The 26,734-nt window shown below is 36.3% G+C and overlaps 1 protein-coding gene across 2 annotated transcripts in view; it reads right to left on the reverse strand.

The window, feature by feature from the left end:
* CEP350 (centrosomal protein 350) overlaps positions 1–26,734 on the reverse strand; it is a gene marked incomplete at its 5' end in the record, with an annotated part of 126,533 nt that overhangs the window by 26,404 nt on the left and 73,395 nt on the right. For both annotated transcript variants that reach the window (XM_079726989.1, XM_079726990.1), the window contains 4 exons: positions 2,401–2,561; positions 7,034–7,178; positions 9,782–9,993; positions 26,382–26,581. In XM_079726989.1, coding sequence (XP_079583115.1) covers positions 2,401–2,561; positions 7,034–7,178; positions 9,782–9,993; positions 26,382–26,581 — 718 coding nt within the window. The remainder of the gene's footprint in view (positions 1–2,400; positions 2,562–7,033; positions 7,179–9,781; positions 9,994–26,381; positions 26,582–26,734) is intronic.

Genomic DNA, 26,734 nt, shown 5'->3' on the forward strand with positions numbered 1-26,734 from the left:
AGTATAGAATTGCAAAAATATTTCTTAGTCATTAGCCATTCTGTAAACAAAACTTCATTAATTTATAATTCTAACTTGAATGAAATCTAAGGGAAGCCCTCCTTCTATTAGAAAAACCTCCTCAGTTTTCTAGGCTAAAATTAATCCCGACTTTTATATCTCTCACATTTAAGACTACAGCTGTTTTGCTCAACACGATATGTCCAGTACCTACTCACAGTGCCTGGCTCAAAGGAGGCTGAGTGAATGAGCAGATGGATGTTTGTCAACTGCTACAGTTCCCTAAAACTTAGGCTAAAATCACTATTTTTATAACTATCACCGTCTATGTTACCTTCCTCTGAATTCAATGTTACCTTCCTCTGAATTGTCAATGTTTTGATAAACATTGGTATTAAACATATACTACAGTTAGATGATTTGGCTAGCTAGGTATACAAAAGGAAAATGATTTCTCAGATCTGAAAGCTACACTTATGAGTGTAGTTCACTTATTAAACATGTGATCAAATAAAATCCAAAAGGTTTTTTTCATACGAACTGCTATGTACTATATATGTCTCTATCATATACTATAATTGTAAAATCTAAATACAAAACTTTCTTTTGCCTTTATTTAAACCGTTTAATAGAATGTTGAATGAGATGGATCTTTTGTATCCTTGTCTAGATATCTTTCCGGGTGACATACCTATTAATGAACTTTTTGGGCAATGCCATTCAATCTAACAGCATTTCATTTAGCTTTCAATGGCTCCGCATGACCTATAGCAGTACTTTTAAATCCTGGGCCCCACCCTAGACCAATTAAATAAAAATCTCTGGAGTGAGCCTGGATATTTGTATTTTTCAAAAAATCTCCTCAGTTAATTCTAAAGTATAGTCAGGTTGAACACTACAGACCTATATAGGATGAAGTCCAAACTTATCAGTCTGGTTTCTAAGGCCCTGAACATGATCTTTATTTTTAAATTTTGTTTCTCACTACTTTCTAACATGAACTTCTCAGCATGGCCACTGAATCTTAGCCACTTTTTCTTACTTCTAAACATATGTGCAAGTTACAATTCCCGTTCCCATCTCTGTATTGTGTGCCTGTGTAAACGTCTATCTTCTCCAGATCTGTTAGCAGGTCTATTTTCTATGTGGAAGATAATGTAGTGTAACAGCAGGGGCACAGAATTTGGAATTCGAGCTAGATTAAAATCCTAGTTTTAACACATGTGAGCTGTGTGTCTCTGGATATCATTAATCTCACTAAAACTTAGCTTCCTCATCTGTAAAAGAGGGATAGTAATATCCACACCTTGTTACTTTGAGGATAAAATGAAAAATGTGTAAAGTAATTAGCTGAGTTTCCAGCACATAAATATGCACCTCATTAAATTAATTAATGTAGGAGGACACATGTTTGGTGTTACCACACAAGGATGATTAAAAGAACAGAAATTCTGGCTAAGCATAACAAAGAGCTTTCTAACACTTAGAGCACCTCGAGTCCAACCGATGAAACCAACTGCCTTGAAAATCTGAAATTTGCTATTACTGGAAGTGTCTGGATAGAAGCTGAATGATCTTCTCAGGTCAGGCCATGAGAAGGGATTCTTATGATGAGCAGGAAGTTCAGACCGGTTCTATAATGAATGTGGTGTTTAGGAACACTAGGCTGGCAGAATGCATGTAAGCTATAGGGAAGCCACCAGAGGCAGGGACATTTAAGAGGCTATGTAGACAACAGAGGCAAGAGGACATAAGGGCCCCAAATAGCTTGATGGCAGTAGGAATGGAAAGGGACAAGCAAGAAGATTTATGAAAAAAGTATCAATGGGATCTGTTGACTGAATGGATGGGAGAAAACAGAATGAGGAAGACATAAAAACTAGGTTTCCAGACTGGGGTAGAATCAGGGAAGGTTGCTAGAGTTAAGGAAAGTCAAGTTTAGAGTAATTATTTAGGAGCCATTCAAACAGTACAAAGAGTCATACTAATAAGTCGTGTGGCATGAAACACCACTCCGCTTTAAAAAGAAAAAAAAAAAAAAAAAAAGGCAGTAACAGTTCCAATAGCTAGGATTATTTATCTAATGGTTCTTTGCTTTAGAGGACACGGATTTTTCTTTTATAGGACTAATCTTTCTTCTTCAGAAAAAAACTTATTTTAATACTTTTACTATTTACTTTAATACCTGATATTATAATATTTAACATTTTAATTTAATATTTAATTTAATCTTTCAAGCAAGAGTTTGTTCAGATTTTTTTTTAAAGTTAGGTTAAAATGTGGTACAAAATTAATATTGAAAAATTCTATTTCATTACTTTATTAACAACACTAAAAACATTTCAGGGTTCACATTTACATTAGCCTTGAAATTAAACCCCTTTCTTCTTTATGTCTAACCTCCAATTGTTTGATTAGACTGGCTTCTTGGGCTTTCAGTCTTTCCTTTTGCCTTTTTTTCTGTTCCTTCTTCAGTTGGTCCACAACTGATTTTCTTTTCCGTAGCTCATCCTTCAGGGCTCTGATCCTACCTTCAATGTCACTCTGGTCAGATGTAGTTTCTAAAAGAGATACAGAATCTTTTTATTTAACTTAAAAATAAAGTTAACTCAGTAACTTTTAATAAAAAGCACCAATGTAAAGTCAATCTAACATTTAAAATTTGAGCTTCAGAAAAAAATTATTAGTGATTTGCATCCTTTCTTTTCCCCTAAATCTCTATGGGGGGGGGTGTCTTCCTATTTGTTTTCACTTTCTAATTGCACTATTTGAAACTGCAAATAAATCTCAAGGTACCCTGTTCTTGATAAGATAAGCATCTGGAAGTTGAAAAACTTTTGGTTAGTGAACTTTGGACATTCTGCAAGGATTTAGTTCCTGGTGACAAGATAGCCATATTTAACTGTACTTCCTCTTGGTTATTAATAGTAGTTTGATAGTTTTTAAGTCATATTAAAATCAAAGTGGAATTTTAACATTTTAAATTGATTGTGAGTCATCAGCTGATGTCTTAACATCACATAAAAGGATAGAGAAAAATTATAAAGAAATATACTCTGCGGTAACCTTTCTTTGGAAGTTCTTAAAATATTTAAAATAACTGAAATGAAACTAGTTAAATCTTATTTTCTTCCCAACAATTCAGACACATATATACACACATACAAAGTAGATGTCCAGTCATAGCAAAATCATGAAAATGACATTTCATTGTGTCATGCGTATCTTATAAAAATAAGTATCATTTAAAAACACTGTTTATTTCACTACACATGGAAATTACATAGGAAAAAAAAAAGACTGTTCCTCACACCTCCTCCCTGAATCACACAATGGTGTCATTTAATGAGTGCGACATTTAATAGTCTTATAAGAGAAATACTATTGTATACAAATCTGAAGACTCAGATGTACATTACAACATTACATCATAAACAATCAAGTTTTTTCAAGCACTTCAGATTAAACTGCATCGAACTAGTCACAGAATTTATTTTAAAAAGATAATAGTCTTTTTTTGCAATGTGATCTAAATATCTGGATTACAAATAATGACATCTAAGTTCCTGTCACTTTTATGTCCTGACTTAAGGTATACTAGGAAGTTATATCCATCTTATACCAGTAGTGGCATCAGACTGAGCCCTTAGCATGGGCAAAGTTTACTACTTAGTGATCAACACTCATAAAATGAAGTAACAATAAAGGCCATTTTCAACTCAGGATCTATTACTAGTAATCGGTAAGGTGTTTGACACTTAACGATTTCTAGAATTGATGTGAAAATTAAATAAGGTATATAAAGCATGTAGCACAGTACCTGGACTACTATTACAGCTCAGTAAATGGTGGTAGTATTAGCACACATAAAACAAACATTTTTATGTAGCCGTATTTTATGTAATATATATTTTTGGTTTAAAACTAAAAAAGGTGGTAGAGATGAGATTAGCAACTGAATATCCTGCTCATGCTTTCTTTTAATTTCTGAAGAAAATAATCAATTGGTTTCAGGGTTAAAAGACTCTGAACCTTAGTGGTAAGCTTTACAGTGATTTAACTGATGATTCTAGTACAATAAATGGGGGTAGGACTGTAGGCTGGGCAAAAAATTATAATCTTTCTAAAATGAAGTATAAAACCATATCTTTGCATCTTCTAAAGCTGTGTATTCTTTTAACTGTGTATTCTTTATGTGCTTCCAAAACGTGAGATGTTACTTTGATAAAATTTTATAGACTACTACACTCCCACAGACTTAGTTTCAACTCTGCCCCCAAAATGTTATTTTAAATGAATATATTTTAAAAATTGGATACGTCAACAGTGATTTTTTAAAATAAAAATATCTTTATTATCTATGATTGTGAAGATTTAATAGCAGATGATGAGAAACTTCAAGTTTTAGATGGAAGACCTTGGGAAATATTTTTAAGTACTAAAGAAACCAAAATCCTACAAATGAAAGGTAGAGATTAAGTAAAAGTCTATGAGAGTGAATGGGAATACATTTTATATATGCCCAAATCTAGTATTACAACAGTGTTTATCATCAGTAACATCTAAGAGAATCTCTATAATTTTTTTTTAATCCAAGCAACTTCCTAGATGAATGTATTGGCTTTATGAATTTCTCTCCTACAGGGTTTTTTGGAAGGTGAGGGGACAGTGGCAGGTAAATGATACTTCAGTTTGTTGAAACACATCAAGACAGAATAAGCAGATGGACAGAATAACTCAATCAAAAATTAAGTTCGGGGGCTTCCCTGGTGGCGTAGTGGTTGAGAGTCCGCCTGCCGATGCAGGGGACACGGGTTCGTGCCCCGGTCCAGGAGGACCCCACATGCTGCGGAGCGGCTAGGCCCGTGAGCCATGGCCGCTGAGCCTGTGCGTCCGGAGCCTGTGCTCCACAACGGGAGAGGCCACAACAGTGAGAGAAAAAAAAAAAAAAAGTTTGATTATCTGACACATGCTGACTGTATTAATTTGGTTGATAACAAACTCTCCATCACTTAAGTGAGAAAGGTATTATATAACTCCACTACATTAAAATTTACCACTTCCATAAATACTGCATATAAATGATGTCATCATGAATAGGTAGACGTCATTATAGTTGAAAAATCTCAGAGCTGTTTTTCTAAAGCTGTTCTTGCTTAAATATGTTTTACCAATAAAACAGTACCTTATAAATATTATCGTTAATCTTTGTCGCATAACTCATGCAAGGATGGTTAAGATATTACTCCATTGCTACAGATAGAAAAGATTATCTAATATGGGAAGGAAACTTAAAGAGAGTCAGTCACCAGTATGTAATAGAGCCATGATGAGAATCCATATTTCCAAGTATCAAGTTTATGTCCACTGACATATTATTCTACTGGCAGTAACTTTTCACCAGAGTACGTGAAAGCAAATATATAAAAATGCTAATCACTTGCAACAGATAAATATGACAGACAGGGACTTCCCTGGTGGTCCAGTGGTAAAGAATCTGCTTTGCAATGCAGGGGACGTGGGTTCGTTCCCTGGTCAGGGAACTAAGATCCCACATGCCGTGGGGCAACTAAGCTTGCGTGCCACACTACTGAGCTCACGTGCCTCAACTAGAGCCTGCATGCCGCCAACTACAGAGCCTACACGCTCTGGAACCCGTGCGTCACAACTAGAGAAGAGAAAACCTGCATGCCACAACTAGAGAGAAAGCTGCACACCACAACTAGAGAGAAGCCCACGCACCACAATGAAGATCCCCCATGCCTCAACAAAGATCCCGCGTGCCGCAACTAAGACCTGACACAGCCAAAAATAAATACAATAAACAATAAATAAATCTTAAAAAAAAACAATTTAAGTATGACAGACAACATTCTTCAACTTTAATTACTGGCTTGATCCAGTTATTCCATTTCTAAGAATTTATTCCTACTGAAATATTCAACAGGGATCTATATAAATGAAGATGTTCATTACAGCATTATTTGAAATATTGAAAAATTTGAGAAAACCTACACGACTATCACTAGGGAAATGGTTAAATAAATTATGGTATACCTACCCTTTGAAATATTATGCTGTTATTCAAAGAATAAAGGAGATCTATAAATATGGGCATGGGGGGGAAACTCATGATTTATTACTGTTTAAAACATTGAAAACAAAAGGGGTACAGAATAGAATCAAAGATCAAAAAATGAATAGTATTTTTCACTTTTCTTTTACTAAATGTCTACTCTCAAAAGAAAACTGAAAATGAACTCAAAAGGCATACACTCAATATGGTATTAATCTTCCTCAGAATCCTACATAAACCAAGTATTGTCTGTCTAGATATGCCTCCCATGATCAACGCCTTGAATCAAGTCTTCTAGAGTAAAGGCTGTTTATTCTTTCGTAATCTATATGCCACAGAGATTTACAGTATGATAGAGGTTATGGGAAAATAGATAATGCTCCCCACTGCCATGTGCAGTCTCTTCTCTACTTCTCCTCCCTTGAGTCTTATGCTACCCTGCTCTACCACCTCCTATTTCTCCTCACTGTCATCATTAAATCATTCAAGAAACATTTAATGAATACCTACTATGTGCAATGCAAAGTACCTGCTAGGGCCTGGTGCTACAACTGTTAAAACATAGGACTCTCCTTTATAGAAGTCTATATTCTAGCAGGGGAAACCTGCTGTGTAAAGTCTGATTACAATTTATGTGTTGCCTGGTATAACAAGTTGAAGAGCAGAGCGCTATGGGAACACATAAGCAGTGCCTGACACACACCAAAAATTCAAAGAATGTGCGATGAATAAATGACTATTAACATCCAAGAATATAACAATTTATCATATTGGTGTAATTAGGGATATAATTATCAATGAAAAGCAAAGAATTATGCGATTTAGTCTTGGCAAGAAAAAAGTCTTTACAAATGAAACAAAGAATCACATTTTACCAGCCATATAGTTAGACAAAGCTTATTAAAGAGAAATTCAAATATAGTGCAAAGAAAACTAACTCCTCCTTGTTAGTCTTACCTGACTGTGTCATAGATAATGACTCATCTGACCAACTATAACAGTGTTGATGGGACTTGACGGGTAGACGACATTGTCCTCCAGTTCTATGACTTCCTTTGCTAGACTCCTGCTTTGACACAGATGTGCAGCTTTTAGGAGGTGACTGTTCAAACAGAAAATCAAATGGGAACTGTTTTGTGATACAGTTGTAATATTCTATTTAAAATTCAAGATACGAACCAGTTGAAGATAATATTTACAAAACGTTTTAAATAACTTTATGAAATAAAAAGTGAAAAAAGTTTGCAAAATATACTAAGGATAAGATTTTGACTTTTTTAAAGGTAGAAAAAAAAGTTATAAAAAAAGTATGCTTTTAAAAAATGTTTATAATAAACTATGAGTGGCTACTGAATCAGTGATATTTACCCCCTTATTCGTTTTAACTTTAAAAATACTCAATATGGGGATGCAGATATCTCTTCAACACAGTAATTTCACTTCCTTCGGATATATATCCAGAACTGAATTTGCTGGATCATACGGTAGGTCTTCATCAACAGATGAATGGATAAAGAAAATATGACACACACAAACACACACACATGCACACATACAAATACTATTCAGCCATTAAAAAACCCAAACAAACCAGAAATCCTGTCATTTGAGACAACATGGGTGGATCTTGAGGGCATTGTACTAAGTGAAATAAGTCAGAGAGAGAAAGACAAATACTATATGATCTCACTTATATGTGGAATCTAAAAAAACCCAAACTCATAGAAAAAGAGATCAGACTTGTGGTCACCAGAGGTGGGGGTGGAGAGGTGGGGGAACTGGGTGAAGCTGGTCGAAAAGTATAAGCTTCCAGTTATAAGACATATAGGTACTGGGGATGTAATGTACAACATGATGACTATAGTTAACACTGCTATACCGTATATTTGAAAGGTGCTAAAAGAGTAGATCCTAAAAGTTCTCATCACAAGGAAAAAAACTTTTTGTAACTATATGAGGTGATGGATATTAACTAAACTTACTGTGGTAATCATTTCACAATATATACATGTCAAGTTATTATGCTGTACACCTTTAACTCACACAGTGCTGTGTGTCAATTATATGTCAATAAAACTGAAAAAAAATTAAATATACTAATGTACTATTTTATGGAAGGAAAGAAGAAGAAATGGAAGCAGGGAGGGAAGAAAAAGAGCATAAGAAGACTGCCCAAATGAGATTATTTATTACAAAGGGTGTAATTTCTACCTTGATATCAAGTGGAAGTGAGAATGTCTGATTTGATTCCTAGCTATCACCACTTCCTATCCCTGTGACTATGGGCAAGTTTCTTAGCCTGCTAAGCTTCAGAGTGGGGCTTAAAATCTAAAGAATTGTTGTGAGGATAATCTACATAAGGCATTCAGCATACTACCTGGCACTTGGTAAGTAAACACTCAATAAATATTACTTTTTATTATAGAAGTGACTTTAAGACACATTGAATTTAGGTGGATTCTTTTTTTTAAACACAAAGAGGCTTTAACAATGTTTGTGTTCACTTCTAATATTTAATATTGTTATGCTATAAAAAGAAACAAAATTGAACTATTTGTATTGAGGTGGATGGACCTAGAGTCTGTCATACAGAGTGAAGTAAGTCAGAAAGAGAAAGACAAATACTGTATGCTGACACATATATATGGAATTTAAGAAAAAAAAATGTCATGAAGAACATAGGGGTAAGACAGGAATAAAGACACAGACCTACTAGAGAATGGACTTGAAGATATGGGGAGGGGGAAGGGTAAGCTGGGGTAAGTGAGAGAGAGGCCTGGACATATATACACTACCGAATGTAAAATAGATAGCTAGTGGGAAGCAGCTGCATAGCACAGGGAGATCAGCTCGGTGCTTTGTGACCGCCTGGATGGGTGGGATAGGGAGGGTGGGAGGGAGATGCAAGCAGGAGGGGATATGGGGATATATGTATACATATAGCTGATTTACTTTGTTATACAGCAGAAACTAACACAACACTGTAAAGCAATTATACTCCAATAAAGATGTTTAAAAAAAGGCATAAAAAATAAAAATAAAAAAGTGAAAAATAAACACAAATTCCCATAAAAAAATACTGTTATGCTAATCCCCTCGTACACTTTATAAAATCAAGTTTTAAAAGACAATCAGTTAAGTTTCTTTCTTAAGTTTTTACCAGATAGTTTTTTTTATTGAAGTACAGAATTAAGGGCAATGTGGAAAACCTTTTTATTCTAAAGTGAACATTATTCTAATTTAGAATATATATCCATTTCAGATCTGCCTTAAAGAGATGAAACCACTACCTTTATTCTGATTAAGAGTTATAGAGTGGTCATTAATTAAATTATAGAAAAGGCACACTGGTGTGGTTTAAGGTCTTATTGTTTCTATTATATGACAAAACAGACTTTAATAAGAACTTGTACTGTCTCACATATTATCTTTATTAAAAACCTTAGAAGTTCCTATCCCCTAAATATTAAAAACTTCACAGCATATAATTTTATAACTGCCCCTAAAGCTAAAATTCATATATTTATAAATCTTTAGGAGTCAAGGAAAAGCTTTATTTCTACTCAAATGTCATACACTATATGTTACAGGTATGGGTGATAGTCAATGCTATCCTTAATAGCAAGAATATAACTGTTAATAATATACCTTTCAAGCAGGTTTTTTTCTAAAGAAGCTTTAAGATATAAATATATATTAACTTACATGTTTACTAGGCGAGGTAGAAGATTCCAGTTCTTGTGAAAAAACCATTTCTTCAGTAAGCATACTGTGATCTGGACTCCCAGGCTGCTCCTGAACTATAGATTCAGATGGTATATATTCAACAGCAGGGCTGCCCAATTCTTCTGGAATAGAGCTTTCACTGTGTAGATGAGAGTAGGAAGGTATTGGAGATTCTGTTTCACTCACTATTTCTAGAAGAGAGGGTGAAAACAAGAAAAAGTACACAATCTTGGTCAAGGACATGTTCATCTGTTAAACTTCACATTTGTTTTTAGCATAATTTCACTAGTTGCATTTAGATGTAATTTTTAATCCCACCACTTAGTGAATCACATTTACTATAATATCCATTAGTCTAAGAATTTTGGCTGATGCAAACTGAGAGAAGATATCTGTAACATAAAATCAGCAATGATAATGACTGACAACCTGAATGTAAAGATGCACAGCAATTACAACTCATATATTCATTTAGAAATGGAATCGGTCCAACCACTTTGGAAAGAAATTTGGGAGTATTTGGCAAAGATGAAAACACTCTCTGATCTAGCGGTTCCACTTCTAGGTATAAATCCTAGATAAATCTTGTATACATGCAGCAGGAAACATGTACATGGTTACTAGTAGTATTGTTGTAATAGTCAAAAACTAAGTAAAATAAGTAAATTGTGGTACATTTATAAACTGAAATGCTACACAGCAATAAAAATGAATGAACTGCAAGCACTGATGGAGATATATTATGAATTTTACTCAGCACTTTCAGAATTTGTAGCACTGCCTTGCCTCTGGAATTTCCTGTCCATTGTGGCCTCTCCTCTAAGAAAACAAATACTTTTGACACTTAACATAAAATTCTTGACATTATACTTGTCTAACCTTAAGAATGTACACTGCTTTCCTTCTTTATCACTATGGATATAATGTCCCACAAAGATTAGGTTATATTATCACACTTTGGGTCAATACTGATAACATTTGATATACTCAATTCCAAAAATATCACTGAAGACTTTGGGCCTGAAATCCATAAAATAAGTTTATTTAGCAAAAGAAATACCTATATCTCAAAGAATGTTTTACTTCAATAAACAAGGATGACCTAACATCTAAAAGCATTTCAGTTAAAAATTTAAAAAAATATATTTTTGGAGGGCAATTGCCCCACCCACTTGGGCAAAGGGAGCCTGTTGAGCTCCCAGGCCGGTCCCCTGTCCTCCAAAGTCCCCCTCCAGGCCACGTAGGTCCTTGGGGGCATAGGAGGGAAGGCAGGGAGATCAGGAAAGTCAGTGGGGAGGGGCCCTCCCAGACTGGAGGAGGAGAGGACAGGACGGTGTGTGCCCCATGCACTTGAGCCCCGGAAGCCTGCTGTGCTCCCAGTGAGGTACCCTGTCCTCTGAGACCAGGGGTGGGGGGCACGCCTGGGTCCCTTCTGTTCCTTGAGCCTAAGCCCCAACCACCACAGCCCCCAGGGCCCTTTCCAGCCCTGTGGGTCCTGAGCATTGGCCCCACCCACCACCAAAACCTCGTCTTTGCTTAGGCCCCGCCCTCCACAGCCAAGGCCTTCCTCCCCCACCGGCCCTTTTTTCTTTTCCCTCCTCTTTTTTACTATTGTGGTACTGATATACCTTCCAGGTGTTGATTCATCTATCTATCTATCTATCTATCTATAGATATAGATTTTTTTTTTTTTGCGGTACGGGGGCCTCTCACTGTTGTGGCCTCTCCCGTTGCGGAGCACAGGCTCCGGATGCACAGGCTCAGCGGCCATGGCTCACGGGCCCAGCCACTCCGCGGCATGTGGGATCCTCCCAGACCGGGGCACGAACCCGTGTCTCCTGCATCGGCAGGCAGACTCTCAACCACTGCGCCACCAGGGAAGCCCGATTCATCTATATTTTTATTTTAATATTCTTCCTAACGTATCTGTTAGTTTCCTAGTCTAACTTTATTTTTTACTTTGTTACTGTTCTTTTTTTTTTTTTTTTTTTTTTGCTGCCCCAGGCAGCTTGTGGGATCTTGGTTCATGAGCCCAGGGTTGGGCCTAAGCTCTTGCGGTGGGAGATTTGAGTCCAAACCACTGAACTAACAGAGAATCTCAGACCCTAGGGAATATTCACCAGCGTGAGGTCTCACAGAGTTCCTCATCTCAGCACCAAGACCCAGCTCTACCCAACAGCCTACAAACTCCAGTGTTGGAAGCCTCAGGCCAAACAACCATTAAGACAGGAACACAATCCCACTCATTAAAAAAAAAAACGGAGACGGGAAGAAAATATGTCACAGATGAAGGAGCAAGGTAAAAATCTACAAAACCAAATAAATGAAGAGGAAATAGGCAATCTACCTGAAAAAGAATTCAGAGTAACGACAGTAAAGATGATCCAGAATAACGACAGTAAGGATGATCCAGAATCTCAGAAACAGAATGGAGGCACGGATTGAGAAAATACAAGAAACGTTTAACAAAGATCTAGAAGAACTAAAGAACAAACAGAGATGAACAATACAATAACTGAAATGAAAAATACACTAGAAGGAATCAATAACAGAATAACTGAGGCAGAAGAACAAATAAGTGAGCTGGAAGAAAAAATGGTGGAAATAACTGCCAGGGAGCAGAATAAAGAAAAAAGAATGAAAAGAATTGAAGACAACCTCAGAGACTTCTGGGACAATACTAAATGCACCAACATTCGAATTATAGGGTTCCCAGAAGAAGAAGAGAAAAAGAAAGGGTCTGAGAAAATATTTGAAGAGATTATAGTTGAAAACTTCCCTAACATGGGAAAGGAAATAGTCACTCAAGTCCAGGAAGCACAGAGAGTACCATTCAGGATAAACCCTAGGAAAAACACACCGAGACACATATTAATCTAACTAACAAAAATTAAATTCAAAGAAAAAATATTAAAAGCAGTGAGGGAAAAACAAAAAATAACATACAAAGGAATCTCCATAAGGTTATCAGCTGATTTTTCAGTGGAAACTCTGCAGGCCAGAAGGGAGTGGCAGGATATACTTAAAGTGATGAAAGAAAAACCTACAACCAAGATTACTCTACCCAGCAAGGATCTCATTCAGATTCAATGGAGAAGTCAAAAGCTTTTCAGACAAGCAAAAGCTAAAAGAATGCAGCACCACCAAACCAGCTTTACAACATATGCTAAAGAAATCTCTCTAAGTGGGAAACACAAGAGAAGAAAAAGACCCACAAAAGCAAACCCAAAAACAATTAAGAAAATGGTAATAGGAACATACATATCGATAATAACCTTGAATGTAAATGGATTAAATGCCCCAACTAAAAGACACAGACTGGCTGAATGGATACAAAACAATAAGAGCCATATATATGCTGTCTACAAGAGACCCACTTCAGACCTATGGACACATACAGACTGAAAGTGAAGGGATGGAAAAAGATATTCCATGCAAATGGAAATCAAAAGAAAGCTGGAGTAGCATTACTTGTATCAGATAAAATAGACTTTAAAATAAAGACTGCTACAAGAGATAAGGAGAGACACTACATAATGATCAAAGGATCAATCCAAGAAGAAGATATAATAATTATAAATGTTTATGTACCCAACATAGGAGCACCTCAATAAATAAGGCAAATGCTAACAACCATGAAAGGAGAAATCGACAGTAACACAATAATAGTAAGGGACTTTAACACCCTGCTTACACCAGTGGACAGATCATCCAAATAGAAAATAGATAAGGAAACACACCCTTTAAATGACACAACAGACGAGATAGATCTAACGAGATAGATATTTATAGAACATTCCACCCCAAAGTGGCAGAATACACTTTCTTCTCAAGTGCACATGGAACATTCTCCAGGACAGATCACATCTTGGGTCACAAATCAAGCCTCGGAAAATTTAAGAAAATTGAAATCGTATCAAGCATCTTTTCTGACCACAATGCTATGAGATTGGAAATCAATTACAGGAAAAATACTGTAAAAAACACAAATACATGGAGGCTAAACAGTGTGCTACTAAATAACCAAGAGATCACTGAAGAAATCAAAGAAGAAATTAAAAAATACATAGAAACAAATGACAATGAAAACATGATGACCCAAAACCTATGGGACACAGCAAAAGCAGTTCTAAGAGGGAAGTTTATAGCAATACAATCTCACCTCAAGAAACAAAAATCTCAAATAAACAATCTAACCCTACACTTAAAACAACCAGAGAAAGAAAAACAAAGAAAACCCAAAGTCAGTTGAAGGAAAGAGATTCATAAAGATCAGAGCAGAAATAAATGAAACACAAACGAAGAAAACAAGAGCAAAGATCAATAAAACTAAAAGTTGGTTCTTTGAGAAGATAAACAAAATTGATAAACCCTTAGCCAGCCTCATCAAGAAAAAAAGGGAGAGGATGTAAATCAATAAAATTAGAAATGAAAAAGGAGAAATCACAACTGACACTGCAGAAATACAAAGGATTATAAGAGACTACTCCAAACAACTAGCTATATGCCAATGAAATGGACAACCATGAAGAAATGGACAAATTCTTGGAAAGGTACAATTTTCCTAGACTGAACCAGGAAGAATTAGAAAATATAAACAGACCTATCACAAGTAATGAAATTGAAACCATAATTAAATGTCTTCCAGCAAATAAAAGTCCAGGACCAGATGGCTTCACAGGCGAATTTTATCAAACATTTAGAGAACAGCTAACACTGATCCTTCTCAAACTCTTCCAAAACATTGCAGAGGGAGAAACACTCCCAAATTCATTCTACGAAGCCACAACCACCCTGATACCAAAACCAGAAAAAGGTATCACAATAAAAGAAAATTATAGACCAATATCACTGATGAACATAGATGCAAAAATCCTGAACAAAATACTAGCAAACAGAATCCAACAGCACATTAAAAGAATCATACACCATGATCAAGTGGGATTTACCCCAGGGATGCAAGGATTCTTCAATATACACAAATCAATCAATATGATACACCACATTACCAAATTAAGGAATAAAAACCATATGATCATCTCAATAGATGCAGAAAAAGCTTGTGACAAAATTCAACACTCATTTATGATAAAAACTCTCCAGAAAATGGGCATAGAAGGAAACTACCTCAACATAATAAAGGCCGTATATGACAAACCCACAGCAAACATCATACTCAATGGTGAAAAACTGAAAGCATTTCCACTAAGATCAGGAACAAGACAAGGATGATCATGCTCGCCACTCTTATTCAACATAGTTTTGGAAGTCCTACCCACAGCAATCAGAGAAGAAAAAGAAATACTAATTGGAAAAGAAGAAGTAAAACTGTCACTGTTTGACGATGACATGATACTATATGTAGAAAATCCTAAAGATGCCACCAGAAAACTACTAGAACTAATCAATGAACTTGGTAATGTTGTAGGACACAAAATTAATGCACAGAAATATCTGGCATTCTTATCACCAACAGCGAAAAATCAGAAAGAGAAATTAAGGAAACACTCCCATTTGCCACTGCAACAAAAAGAATAAAATACCTAGGAATAAACCTGCCTAAGGAGGCAAAAGACTTGTACTCAGAAAACTATAAAATACTGATGAAAGAAATCAAAGATGATATAAACAGATGGAGAAATATACCATGTTCTTGTATTGGAAGAATCAATAATGTGAAAATGACTATACTACCCAAAGCAATCTACAGATTCAGTGCAATCTCTATCAAACTACCAATGGCATTCTTCACAGAATTAGAACAAAAAAATTTTACAATTCGCATGGAAATACAAAAGACCCTGAATAGCCAAAGCAATCTTGAGAAAGAAAAATGGAGCTGGAGGCATAAGGCTCCCCAACTTCAAACTATACCGCAAAGCTACAGTAATCAAGACAGTATGGTACTGGCACAAAAACAGAAATAATCAATGGTACAGGATAGAATGCCCAGAGATAAACCCACACACATATGGGCACCTAATTTACGACAAAGGAGGCAAGAACATACAATGGAGAAAAGACAGTCTCTTCAGTAAGTGGTGCTGGGAGAACTGGACAGCTACAGGTAAAAGAATGAAATGAAAACACTACCTAACACCATGCACAAAAATAAGCTCCAAATGGATTAAAGACTTAAATATAATACCAGACACTATAAAACTCTTAAAGAAAAACACTCTGACATAAACCACAGCAAGATCTTTTTTGACCCACCTCCTAGAGTAATGGAAATAAAAACAAAAATAAACAAATGGCACTTAATTAAAGTTAAAAGCTTTTGCACAGCAAAGGAAACCATAAACAAGACAAAAAGACAACCCTCAGAATGGGAGAAAATATTTGCAAATGAAACAGACAAAGGATTAATCTCCAAATATACAAACAGCTCATGGAGCTCAATATCAAAAAAACAAACAATCCAGTTAAAAAATGGGCAGAAGGGGCGTCCCTGGTGGCACAGGGGTTGAGAATCTGCCTGCCAATGCAGGGGACACGGGTTCGAGCCCTGGTCTGGGAAGATTCCACATGCCGCGGAGCAACTGGGCCCGTGAGCCACAACTACTGAGCCTGCGCATCTGGAGCCTGTGCTCCGCAACAAGAGAGGCCATGATAGTGAGAGGCCCGCACACCGCGATGAAGAGTGGCCCCACTCGCCACAACCAGAGAAAGCCCTCGCACAGAAACGAAGACCCAACACAGTTAAAAATGAATAAATAAATAAATAAATTTATTAAAAAAAAAAAAAGTCTGAAAATTAATGAAACATTCATTTCTTAAAAAAAAAAGGGCAGAAGACCTAAATAGACATTTCACCAAGGAAGACATACAGATGGCCAAGAGGTACATGAAAAGATGCTCAACATCACTAATTATTAGAGAAATGCAAATCAAAACTACAATGAGGTATCACCTCACACCGGTCAGAATGGCCATTATCAAAAAATCTAGAAACAATAAATTTTGGAAAGGGTGTGGTGAAAAGGGAACCCTCCTGCACTGTCTGTGGGAATGTAAATCGATATGGCTACTATGGAGAACAGTATGGAGGTTCCTTAAAAAACTAAAAATAGAACTACCATATGACCCAGCAATCCCACTACTGGGCATATACCCTGAGAAAACCATAATTCAAAAAGACACATGCACCCCAATGTTCATTGCAGCTCTATTTACAATAGCCAGGACATGGAAGCAACCTAGGTGTCCATCGACAGACGAATGGATAAAGAAGATGTGGCACGTATATACCTTGGACTATTTCTCAGCCATAAAAAAAAAATGAAATTGAGTTATTTGCAGTGAGGTGGATAGACCTAGAGTCTGTCATACAAAATGAAGTAAGTCAGAAAGAGAAAAACAAATACTGTATGCTAACACATATATATGGAATCTAAAAGAAAAACAAAACAAGGTACTAATGAACCTAGTTGCAGGGCAGGAATAAAGAGGCAGAGGTAGAAAATTGACTTGAGGACATGGGGTGGGAGGCAAAACTGGGGCAAAGTGAAAGTAGCACTGACATACATACACTACCGAATGTAAAATAGTTGGCTGGTAGGAAGTAGCCACATAGCACAGGGAGATCGGCTTGGTGCTTTGTGATGACCTAGGGGGTGGGATAGGGAAGCGGGGAGGGAAGCTCAAGAGGGAAGGGTCATGTGTATGCATATGGCTGATTTGCTTTGTTGTGCAACAGAAACTAACACAGTATTGTGAAGCAATTATACTCCAATAAAGATCTATTTAAAAAAGATACATTTTTACATTGTGAATGAGTAGTATAATCAGAATGGTTGAATAAATAAGGAAGGAATTTTTAAAATCCTCAAGGATATTCATCTACTCCAAGATAGAATGTGGGTAAAATTTCAAATGGCTTAAAAAATGATTTTAGGTAGTAGGGAAGAGAAGAATCCTCTACATTCCTGCTTTATACCCCTTAACATATTTTATTTTTATTCGATAAGTAACATATACTGATTTTAAAAGTTCAGACAGTATAAAAGTTGTATACAGAAGAAAATGAATGTACCACCACCTCCTGAGAGAAAACCACTGAAGAAGCTTCTCCAATCTGATGTCTTTGCAGAAGAATTCATTTTGGAAACCTTCCTTTTTGGTCCTTGCCCTTATTTTTGAAATTATAAAAGTAGTACATGAATGTAGTTGGAAAAAAAACAACAAAACAAAACTTCAAATAGTATAGAAGGACGTAAAGTGATTATTTCCCATGATCCTCTCCAACCACTTTCAGCTGCCCAATTTCCACACCTCAAAGTAAACCACTGGCAGTCAGGTATGATTGGTGTGTGTCTTTCCAGACCTCTTCCTATATACTTCCTGACTTTTAAAAAATTTATTCTTTTAAAATTGTGGTTAAAGAAAAAAAAAAAAGGGATTTCCCTGGTGGTCCAATGGTTAGGACTTGGTGCTTTCACTGCTGTGGGCCCAGGTTCAATCCCTGGTTGGGGAACTAAGATCCTACAAACCACACAGCCAAAAAAAAAATTTTTTTTGGTAAAATACATATATATAAAATTGACCATCTGGATCCCTTTTTTTGAGGGGGGCTGCATTGAACCTTCATTGCTGTGCACAGGCTTTCTCTAGTTGCGGCACATGGGCTTCTCATTGTGGTCGTTTCTCTTGTTGCAGAGCACGGGCTCTAGATGCACAGGCTTCAGTAGTTGCAGCATGTGGGTTCAGTAGTTGCGGCACACAGGCCCTAGCATGCGCGCGGCCTTCAGTAGTTGTGGTGCGCGGGCTCTAGAGCACAGGCTCAGTAGTTGTGGCGCACGGGCTTAGTTGCCCCACGGCATGTGGGATCTTCCAGGACCAGGGATCGAACTCATGTCCCCTGAATTGGCAGGTGGATTCTTAACCACTCTGCCCCCAGGGAAGTCCCTGGATCACTTTTAAGTATACAGTTCAGTGGCATTAAGTACATTCACACTGTTGTGTGACCATCATTTCCGTCCATCTCCAGAAATTTTTCACCTTCCCAAACTGAAACTCTGTACTCATTAAATATTAACTCCCCATTCTCTTCTCTCCTTAACCCCAGCGACAACCATTCTACTTTCTGTCTCCATGAATTTGTACTCAGGTACCTCCTATAAGTGGAATCATACAATATTTGCCCTTTTATGATTGGCTTACTTCACTTAACATGTCTTCAAGGTTCATCCATGTTAGTACATGTTTCAGAATTTCCTCCCTTTTTAAGGCTAAATAATATTCTACTGTATGTATATACCATGTTTTGTTTATCCATTCATCTGTTCCTAGAAACTTGGGTTTTCATCGTTAGGCTACTGTGAATAATACTGCTATAAACATGGGTGTACAAATATCTCTTTGAGAACTTGTTTTCAATTCTTTTTGGTATATACCCAGAAGTGGAAATTCTACATCATATAGTAATTCTATTCTTAATTTTTTGAAGCACTGTTTTACTATTTCCATAGCAGTTACAACTATTTTACATTCCCACCAGCACTGCACAAGGGTTCCAATTTCTCCAAATCCTCATCAACATTTTTTTCTTCTGTCTTTTTTTTTTTTTTTTTTTTTTTTTTTGCGGTACGCAGGCCCCTCACTGCTGTGGCCTCTCCCATTGCGGCACACAGGCTCCGGACGCACAGGCTCAGCGGCCATGGCCCACGGGCCCAGCCGCTCCGCGGCATGTGGGATCCTCCCAGACCGGGGCACGAACCCCCGCCCCCTGCATTGGCAGGCGGACTCCCAACCGCTGCGCCACCAGAGAAGCCCCTCTTCTGTCTTTTTTGATAATAGCCATCCTAAGAGATGTGAGGTAATATTTCACTGTATCCCTGACTTCTGAAGACAGAGTTACATGTCAGTAGGAGTCTAGCAACATTTGTACGCTTTTTAAAAAATATGGACTATAGCAGTCAATCTTCAGCATTTCTTTTAAAATATATCCTATATAATGTGACATAAAACAAAATGGAAGAAACACCAAAACTTTTTAAAATGTATAATCTGCAGGTGTTGTCCAATATGGTAGCCATCAGCCTCATGTTGCTACTTAAATATTAAAATTAAAATTAAATAAATTCAGTTGCTTAGTTCTACTAGACAAATTTCAAGTGTTTGGTAGTCATTTAAAAAAATCAGACTTTGGAAAAATGTCTCGGAGTTCTTTCCTGAACAATATTTTATAATGCTTTATGAAAGAAAGGTATATGGCTTAAATAAACTCCTTAACAATGGACATGTCATGTTTCTTGGAGCCCAAGCTTATTTTTAATCCCTCACTGATATTTGATAAACTTCCTGCCACATGAGTTCTTGTCACCCAAGACAGAACCCAGAAAATGAAATTTCCAGCCTTCCTTGCTGGGCACTGGAACTTTAGGCATTGAAATCTGGTGTCTCCAATCTGATGTCCCTGTAGAAGACTTCATTTTAAAATTGAGTATCCTGAAGAAGGCGGCTCCATGTGGACTCTAATTTAGGTGGCTTTTGGTAGTGACAGTGGATTTCTCAGTGGTTGCAAAATTGAGTCCCTGGTGCAGAAGTGGCATGAGTGGGGAAATGATACAAAATAGCAGTTTTCTTTTTTTTTTTTGGAGGAAAAAGAAAGGGTGGCTTTATTCTTTGCCAGGCAAAGAGGGAACACCAAAACAGCAGTTTTCTTCAGGGCTCTGCTGAGTAGCTGCTAGAGCAGTTTTCTCACCAGGCCAGTTCTGTGGTGTGCTTTTAGCACTGCTCCTAGAAGCTCAGTGTGGAGCTGGCTCTCCAGTCATCTCAAAAATTTTATGAACCATAAAATACATAGCCTTTAGTAAGTTACTTTTCTGCTTGATCTTAGTCAGCTTCAGCTATTGCAACAATGTGCCCTGAGGGGTACACTGTCATTTCATTATAATGTATTTTCTTCTTTTTCTTAATTTTTCTTTTATTTATGTCATTTTAGCTCATTAAATACACTATTCCTAAGCTATATTTGATGAGATTAAAATTGCCTTCGTTTTATCACATTTACCCAGTAATACTTTCTATGATTACACAGGCCAACAGTTCCTGACAAATGGAGGCTTGAACAACAACAACTAGTCTTAATTTGCCTTCCAGGCATAGTCAGAAATGTTTTCTACTTCTGTTACAGCCCATGATGAAACCTGAGACACTGAATCTCTTTTCTCGGTCCTGTTAAATTTCCTTTCAAGATGGAGAAGTCTGCAGCAGAATTTGACACTACAGAATGAGGATGTGGAAGTTGATACAGAAGTAAGCCTCTGCTGAATAAAATGAAGAAAAAAGGAACACTACAGATGAACTATATTTAATGCATCATTGGTTTTCTTTATGTACCACTTGGTATGTATAGCTAAATAATATATCACTTAGTTTTGTTTGCTTTGAATTTTCTATAAAAGAAATCAAACTGCTTGTAGTCCTCTGTGATTTGTTTTAAGATTCTTGTATGTTGATTTGTTTAGCTGTAATTTTTTCTTCTTTACTGAGCATGATATAATATGTAAATATACCACAATTTATTTATCCATTCTCCTACTGATGTGGGTGGTTTCCTTTTTTTCCCTGCTATTTCAAATACTGCTGCTATGAACAATGTCATATATCTCCTAGTATAGATAAATATGTATACATCTCTCTAAATATATACTTATATATATATAAGTACAGATAGATATATTTATATCAATCTATTATCTATCTATGTAAAAGTTCTCTACAGCCGTGGCTTTCAGACTTTTTACCTTAATCATAATATATTTAACCTATGTGTGACATAATGATATTTTCTATTTTATTTCAACTTTAAACAATGCTGACTGCAATCCACTAAATGGATTTCATACATCGCAAATGGGACAACCCACAACTTGAAAAACATTGCTGTAAGACAGCAGTTCTCAAACATTTTGGCCTCAGTGTACACTTTACACACTGAAAAAGTACTGAAGACCCCAAAAAGCTTTAGTTTATGTGGTTATAGATACAGTTATATCTATCAATATTTACTGTAATAGAAATTAAAATGGAAAAAATAAAAATATTTATTATTTTAAAGTAACAGTAAAAAACCTCTCTGTGTTAACAAACGACATTTTCTAAAATTCGAAATAGCTACATTTTAAAAAAAAGTTTAGTTGAAAGGAGAGAAACTATTTTACATTAAATTAAAAACTTTAATGGCTAGCTTAACAGAAGACAGTTCTCATATCTGCTTCTGTATGCAATCTGTGGCTATATGTTGATTTGGCTGAAGTATATGCAGAAAATCTGGCCTCACACAAATGATACATAATTAGAAAAGGGAAGAGTATTTTAACAGTATTTACAGGTAATTGTGGATATCCTTTTTTAATGCCACACCAGAAGTGGACAATTGGTAGTTTCTTAAATGTTGGCTGCAATGTGGAATCTGAAACCGTATCTGTGAACTTTTCATAATCTGTTCCATTAAAATCCATTGGCCTGTCTTGCAATTTATTTTTTTTTAACATCTTTATTGGAGTAAAATTGCTTTACAGTGGTGTGTTAGTTTCTGCTTTATAACAAAGTGAATCAGCTATACATATATATATATATATATATATATATATATATATATATATATATATCCCCATATCTCCTCCCTCTTGTGTCTCCCTCCCACCCCTATCTTGCACTTTAAATGGATATTTTATCCATACTTGATTTTCTAATCATCACGGGTCATTTGGAAAATATTGATTCACTGAGTTAGGAAGATCTTTTCAAATATTGGCACATTTTATCACACAATATGAAAAGATGATTTTGATATCATTACTCATACCAGGAAAGTCTTTAAAGTATTGGAAAGCTGACAAGCTCACAGTAAGGAGAACAGCATTTCTAAAAGCCTTAAATCTTCACTTGAGAGTTTAAATTTTATTACCAACGTAAACGCTATCAGTTGTTTTTCTTAAAGAGTCAGAGCTGCTTCATTTGTTTCTGAAACATTGTTTGCAAATACTCAAGTCTGAATAACCATATTTTGTTAGTCATTTAAGTAAAAATGGTACTACATGAAAAAATTGCTAGTTCAGCTTGCAAACCAAACAACTGTAGTAAGTGCTTTTCTTCAGGATAACCATAATGCTTTGGCAAACACAAGTGGTTTATGAATATTTCCTATTTGTCACATAGAATATTAAAAAGATATGTACTCAAAATTGAGATTCAATAAATTAATATTTAAATTAATTATGTAAATATTTAAATTAAAATTACATAAAATGTAAGAATGGCATGTTTTTATGGTGAGTACAGGTTGGTGAAGAATTCAATGACTATTATATGATTTGGTGCCACTGTCTTGATTCATATTAAGGCATCAGCAATTTACCCACCATTATTTTTATACTATCAGTGTAATGCTGACACAGTGAAAAAGGCAAATATGTCAGTATTATTCAGACCTTCTGAAAGGATCTCAGAGACCATGGACCATACTTTAAGAACCATTGCTCTAGGATTTATACTTGGCAATGGAATTGCTGAACTGTAGGACATGTGTACCTGGCTTTATTATTTTTATCATTTTATTGAATATTTTTAATGCCTCGCCTTTCAACCTGTTTTTCAAACTAGGTTTAACAATTAACACTTACATCAGCAGTTCTTTGTTCTACCTACATACCAACAGGTTTGATGGATGTTTTAAATGGGGTGAATGATGGCTCCCCAAAAGATGTGTCCATGTCTCAACCCCCAAAACCTGTGAATATAATCTTATTTGGAAAAAAGGTCTGCAGATGTAATTAAGTTAAGGATCTCATGATGAGATCATCCTGGATTATCTGGGTAGGCCCTAAATTCAATGACAGGTTTCCTTGTGAGACAAAAGAGGAGGACAGACATGTAAGAGAAGACCGTGTGAGACTTAGTTAAGCAGACACGAGGAATGCCTATAGCATACCACCAGAAGCTGGAGGAAGGAAGGAAAGAACTGTCTCCTTGACCCTTCAGAGGGAGCACACAGTCCTGCCAAAGCCTTGATTTTGTAATTCTGGCCTCCAGAAGTGAGAGAATAAAAAAAAGTTTTAAGCCACCAAATTTGTGGTAATTTGTTATGGCAGCCCTAGGAAATGAACATAGGCATGCAATGGTATGTCTTTATGGTTTTTATGCTCTGATTACTAATGAAGTGGAACACCTTTTCATATGTTTACTGACCGTTTGGAGTTTCTTATTTGTGAACCATTTGCTCTTTTGCCTGTTTTTTTTAATATGGTTGTCATTTTATTATTGAATCATAGGAGTTGCTCATATATTCTTGATACTATTCCTTTGTCAGTCATATGTATTGCAAATATCTTATTTTGTTATTTTACTTTCTTTATATGTATTTTTTTTTTTTTTTTTTTTTTTTTTTTTTTTTTTGTGGTACGCGGGCCTCTCACTGCTGTGGCCTCTCCCGTTGCGGAGCACAGGCTCCGGACGCGCAGGCCCAATGGCCATGGCTCACGGGCCCAGCCACTCCGCGGCATGTGGGATCTTCCCGGACTGGGGCACGAACCCGTGTCCCCTGCATCAGCAGGCGGACTCCCAACCACTGCGCCACCAGGGAAGCCCTCTTTATATGTATTAATGAACAGAAATTCTTAATTTATTAAAATGAAATTTATCAATCTTTCCCTTTATGATTTTTGTCTTGTATAACATTAAAGAAATCTTTCCCTCCCCCTGATGTCATAAAGATATTCTCTTATATTGTCTCTAAAAGTTTTATAGTTTAAATATCACATTTACACCTTTCTCCCTCCTTGAGATCGATCTTTTTACACTGTCATGTAGGGACCCAACTTTATTTTTACCTCGCACAAAATTTACTGGAGAGTCCCTCCTTTCTTCACTAGTCTCCTAAGTTACCTGTGTCAGAAGTGAACTTTCCATATATGCACAGGTCTTTTTTGAGCTATTTGTTTCATAATCTATTTGTCTATCTCTGATAACAAATATCATATTGTCTTAATTACTATACTCTTAGAGGTGTTGAAACTGGTAAGTTCCTGCATTTTGTGGTTCTTCTTTAGGAATGGCTCTGCTTTTTGGTCCTTTGCTCTTTCATATAAATTTTATTTTATTTTTATTTATTTTAATAAATTTACTTATTTATTTATTTTTGGCTGCGTTGAGTCTTCGTTTCTGTGCACGGCCTTTCTCTAGTTGCAGTGAGTGGGTGCTACTCTTGGTTGCGTGGGCTTCAGGAGTTGTGGCTCATGGGCTTAGCTGATCCAGGCATGTGGGATCTTCCCAGACCAGGGCTCAAACTCGTATTCCCTGCATTGGCAGGCAGATTCTCAACCACTGTACCACCAGGGAAGCCTCATATAAATTTTAAAATGAGCTTGTCAAACCCTACAAAGAAATCTTGCCAGGTTTCTGATTTAAATTGTCTTGAACCTACGAATAAGTTCAGAGAGAATTAACATCTTTATGACACTTAAACTATCTGTGAATATGGTAAAGTTCTATTTATTTTGGTCTTCTCTAATGTCTCCTAATAAAATTATAAATTTTCCTCCATAAAGATCTTCAATACTTATTGTTAAATTTATAAATGGCATCTTTTAATAATTAGATTTTTCTAACCAATTTCTGCTTATCTACAGACATGCAATTGAATTTTGTTTATGGATTTTATATCCACAACCTTGCTAAACTCACTAATTCTAATAACTGACATGTAAATGCTGGATTTTCTATGTGCATAGCTTTCTCATCTGCTCTTCTCAATAAGATAATGAGAGTTTTGCTTCTTCCTTTCACTCCGTAAGTGAAAATAAGCATCTTTTTGTCTGATTTCCAAATTCAAAGGGAAAACTTTCTATGTTTTATTACTGGGGAAAACTTTCTATGTTTTATTATTAAGTATGAAGTCTGCTGCAGGTTTGGTTTTTGTTTTCATTAATAGATATCCTATAGTGGGTAAAGAAAGTCCCCTTCTATTGCTAATTTGATCTGAGATTTATTTGTTTTATTACAAAGGCTTTTTTGGATTTTATCAAGTGATTTTCCTGAATCCATTGCGATATCATGTAATTTTTCTCCTTTAATCTGTTTAAGTAATTCACCACATTATCAATTTTTAGTATATGTTAAACCCCATGTGGTCCTAGAACAACCCAATTCCATTTCATAGAATTTACCCATTTCTTCTAAGTTTTCAAGTATATTTCACAGTATTCTATCTTTTCTTTCTTTTTTTTTTTTTTTTTTGCGGTACGCGGGCCTCTCACTGTTGTGGCCTCTCCCGTTGCAGAGCACAGGCTCCGGATGCACAGGCTCAGCGGCCATGGCTCATGGGCCCAGCCGCTCCGCAGCATGTGAGATCTTCCCCGACCGGGGCACGAACCCGTGTCCCCTGCATCGGCAGGTGGACTCTCAACCACTGCGCCACCAGGGAAGCCCTATTCTATCTTTTCAATATCTGTAGCATTCATAGTTGTATCACCTTCTTCACTCTTAATCATTCATCATTTTTAAAAATAATTAAGTAAATCTTTCAGTTACGTTAGGCTTTTAGTATGTAGTCTGAATAGTTAGTTTTTATTACCTTTCTGTTCTGCTCTCTGGTCCTCCAGTTCTTTCTTAGGAGTTTTAGGTTTTATCAATTCTTTGTCCCAGGCAGCCAAAGCTTGTTTTTCCATTTGACGAATTTCTGCTTCCTCTGCATCTAAACGTCTCTTCCACTCTAGTAGCTCCTCCGCATGTTGGCGCCGTTGCATTAGTTTTTGCTCTCGCTTTGTCAGAAACCTATGGTCACACCATGAAAAACAGTGAGAGAACAAATCTATAGGCAGAAGTCACTTTGAGAGCTTTATTACTCATTACGTTATCAACAAGCTGTATAAAACAGGACATTCATAGTATTCCTCTGATAAAAGTTTGAGATAATAGGTGCTTTGG

Source organism: Hyperoodon ampullatus (genome assembly GCF_949752795.1).
Source record: "Hyperoodon ampullatus genome assembly, chromosome: 2".
NCBI lineage: Eukaryota > Metazoa > Chordata > Mammalia > Artiodactyla > Ziphiidae > Hyperoodon > Hyperoodon ampullatus.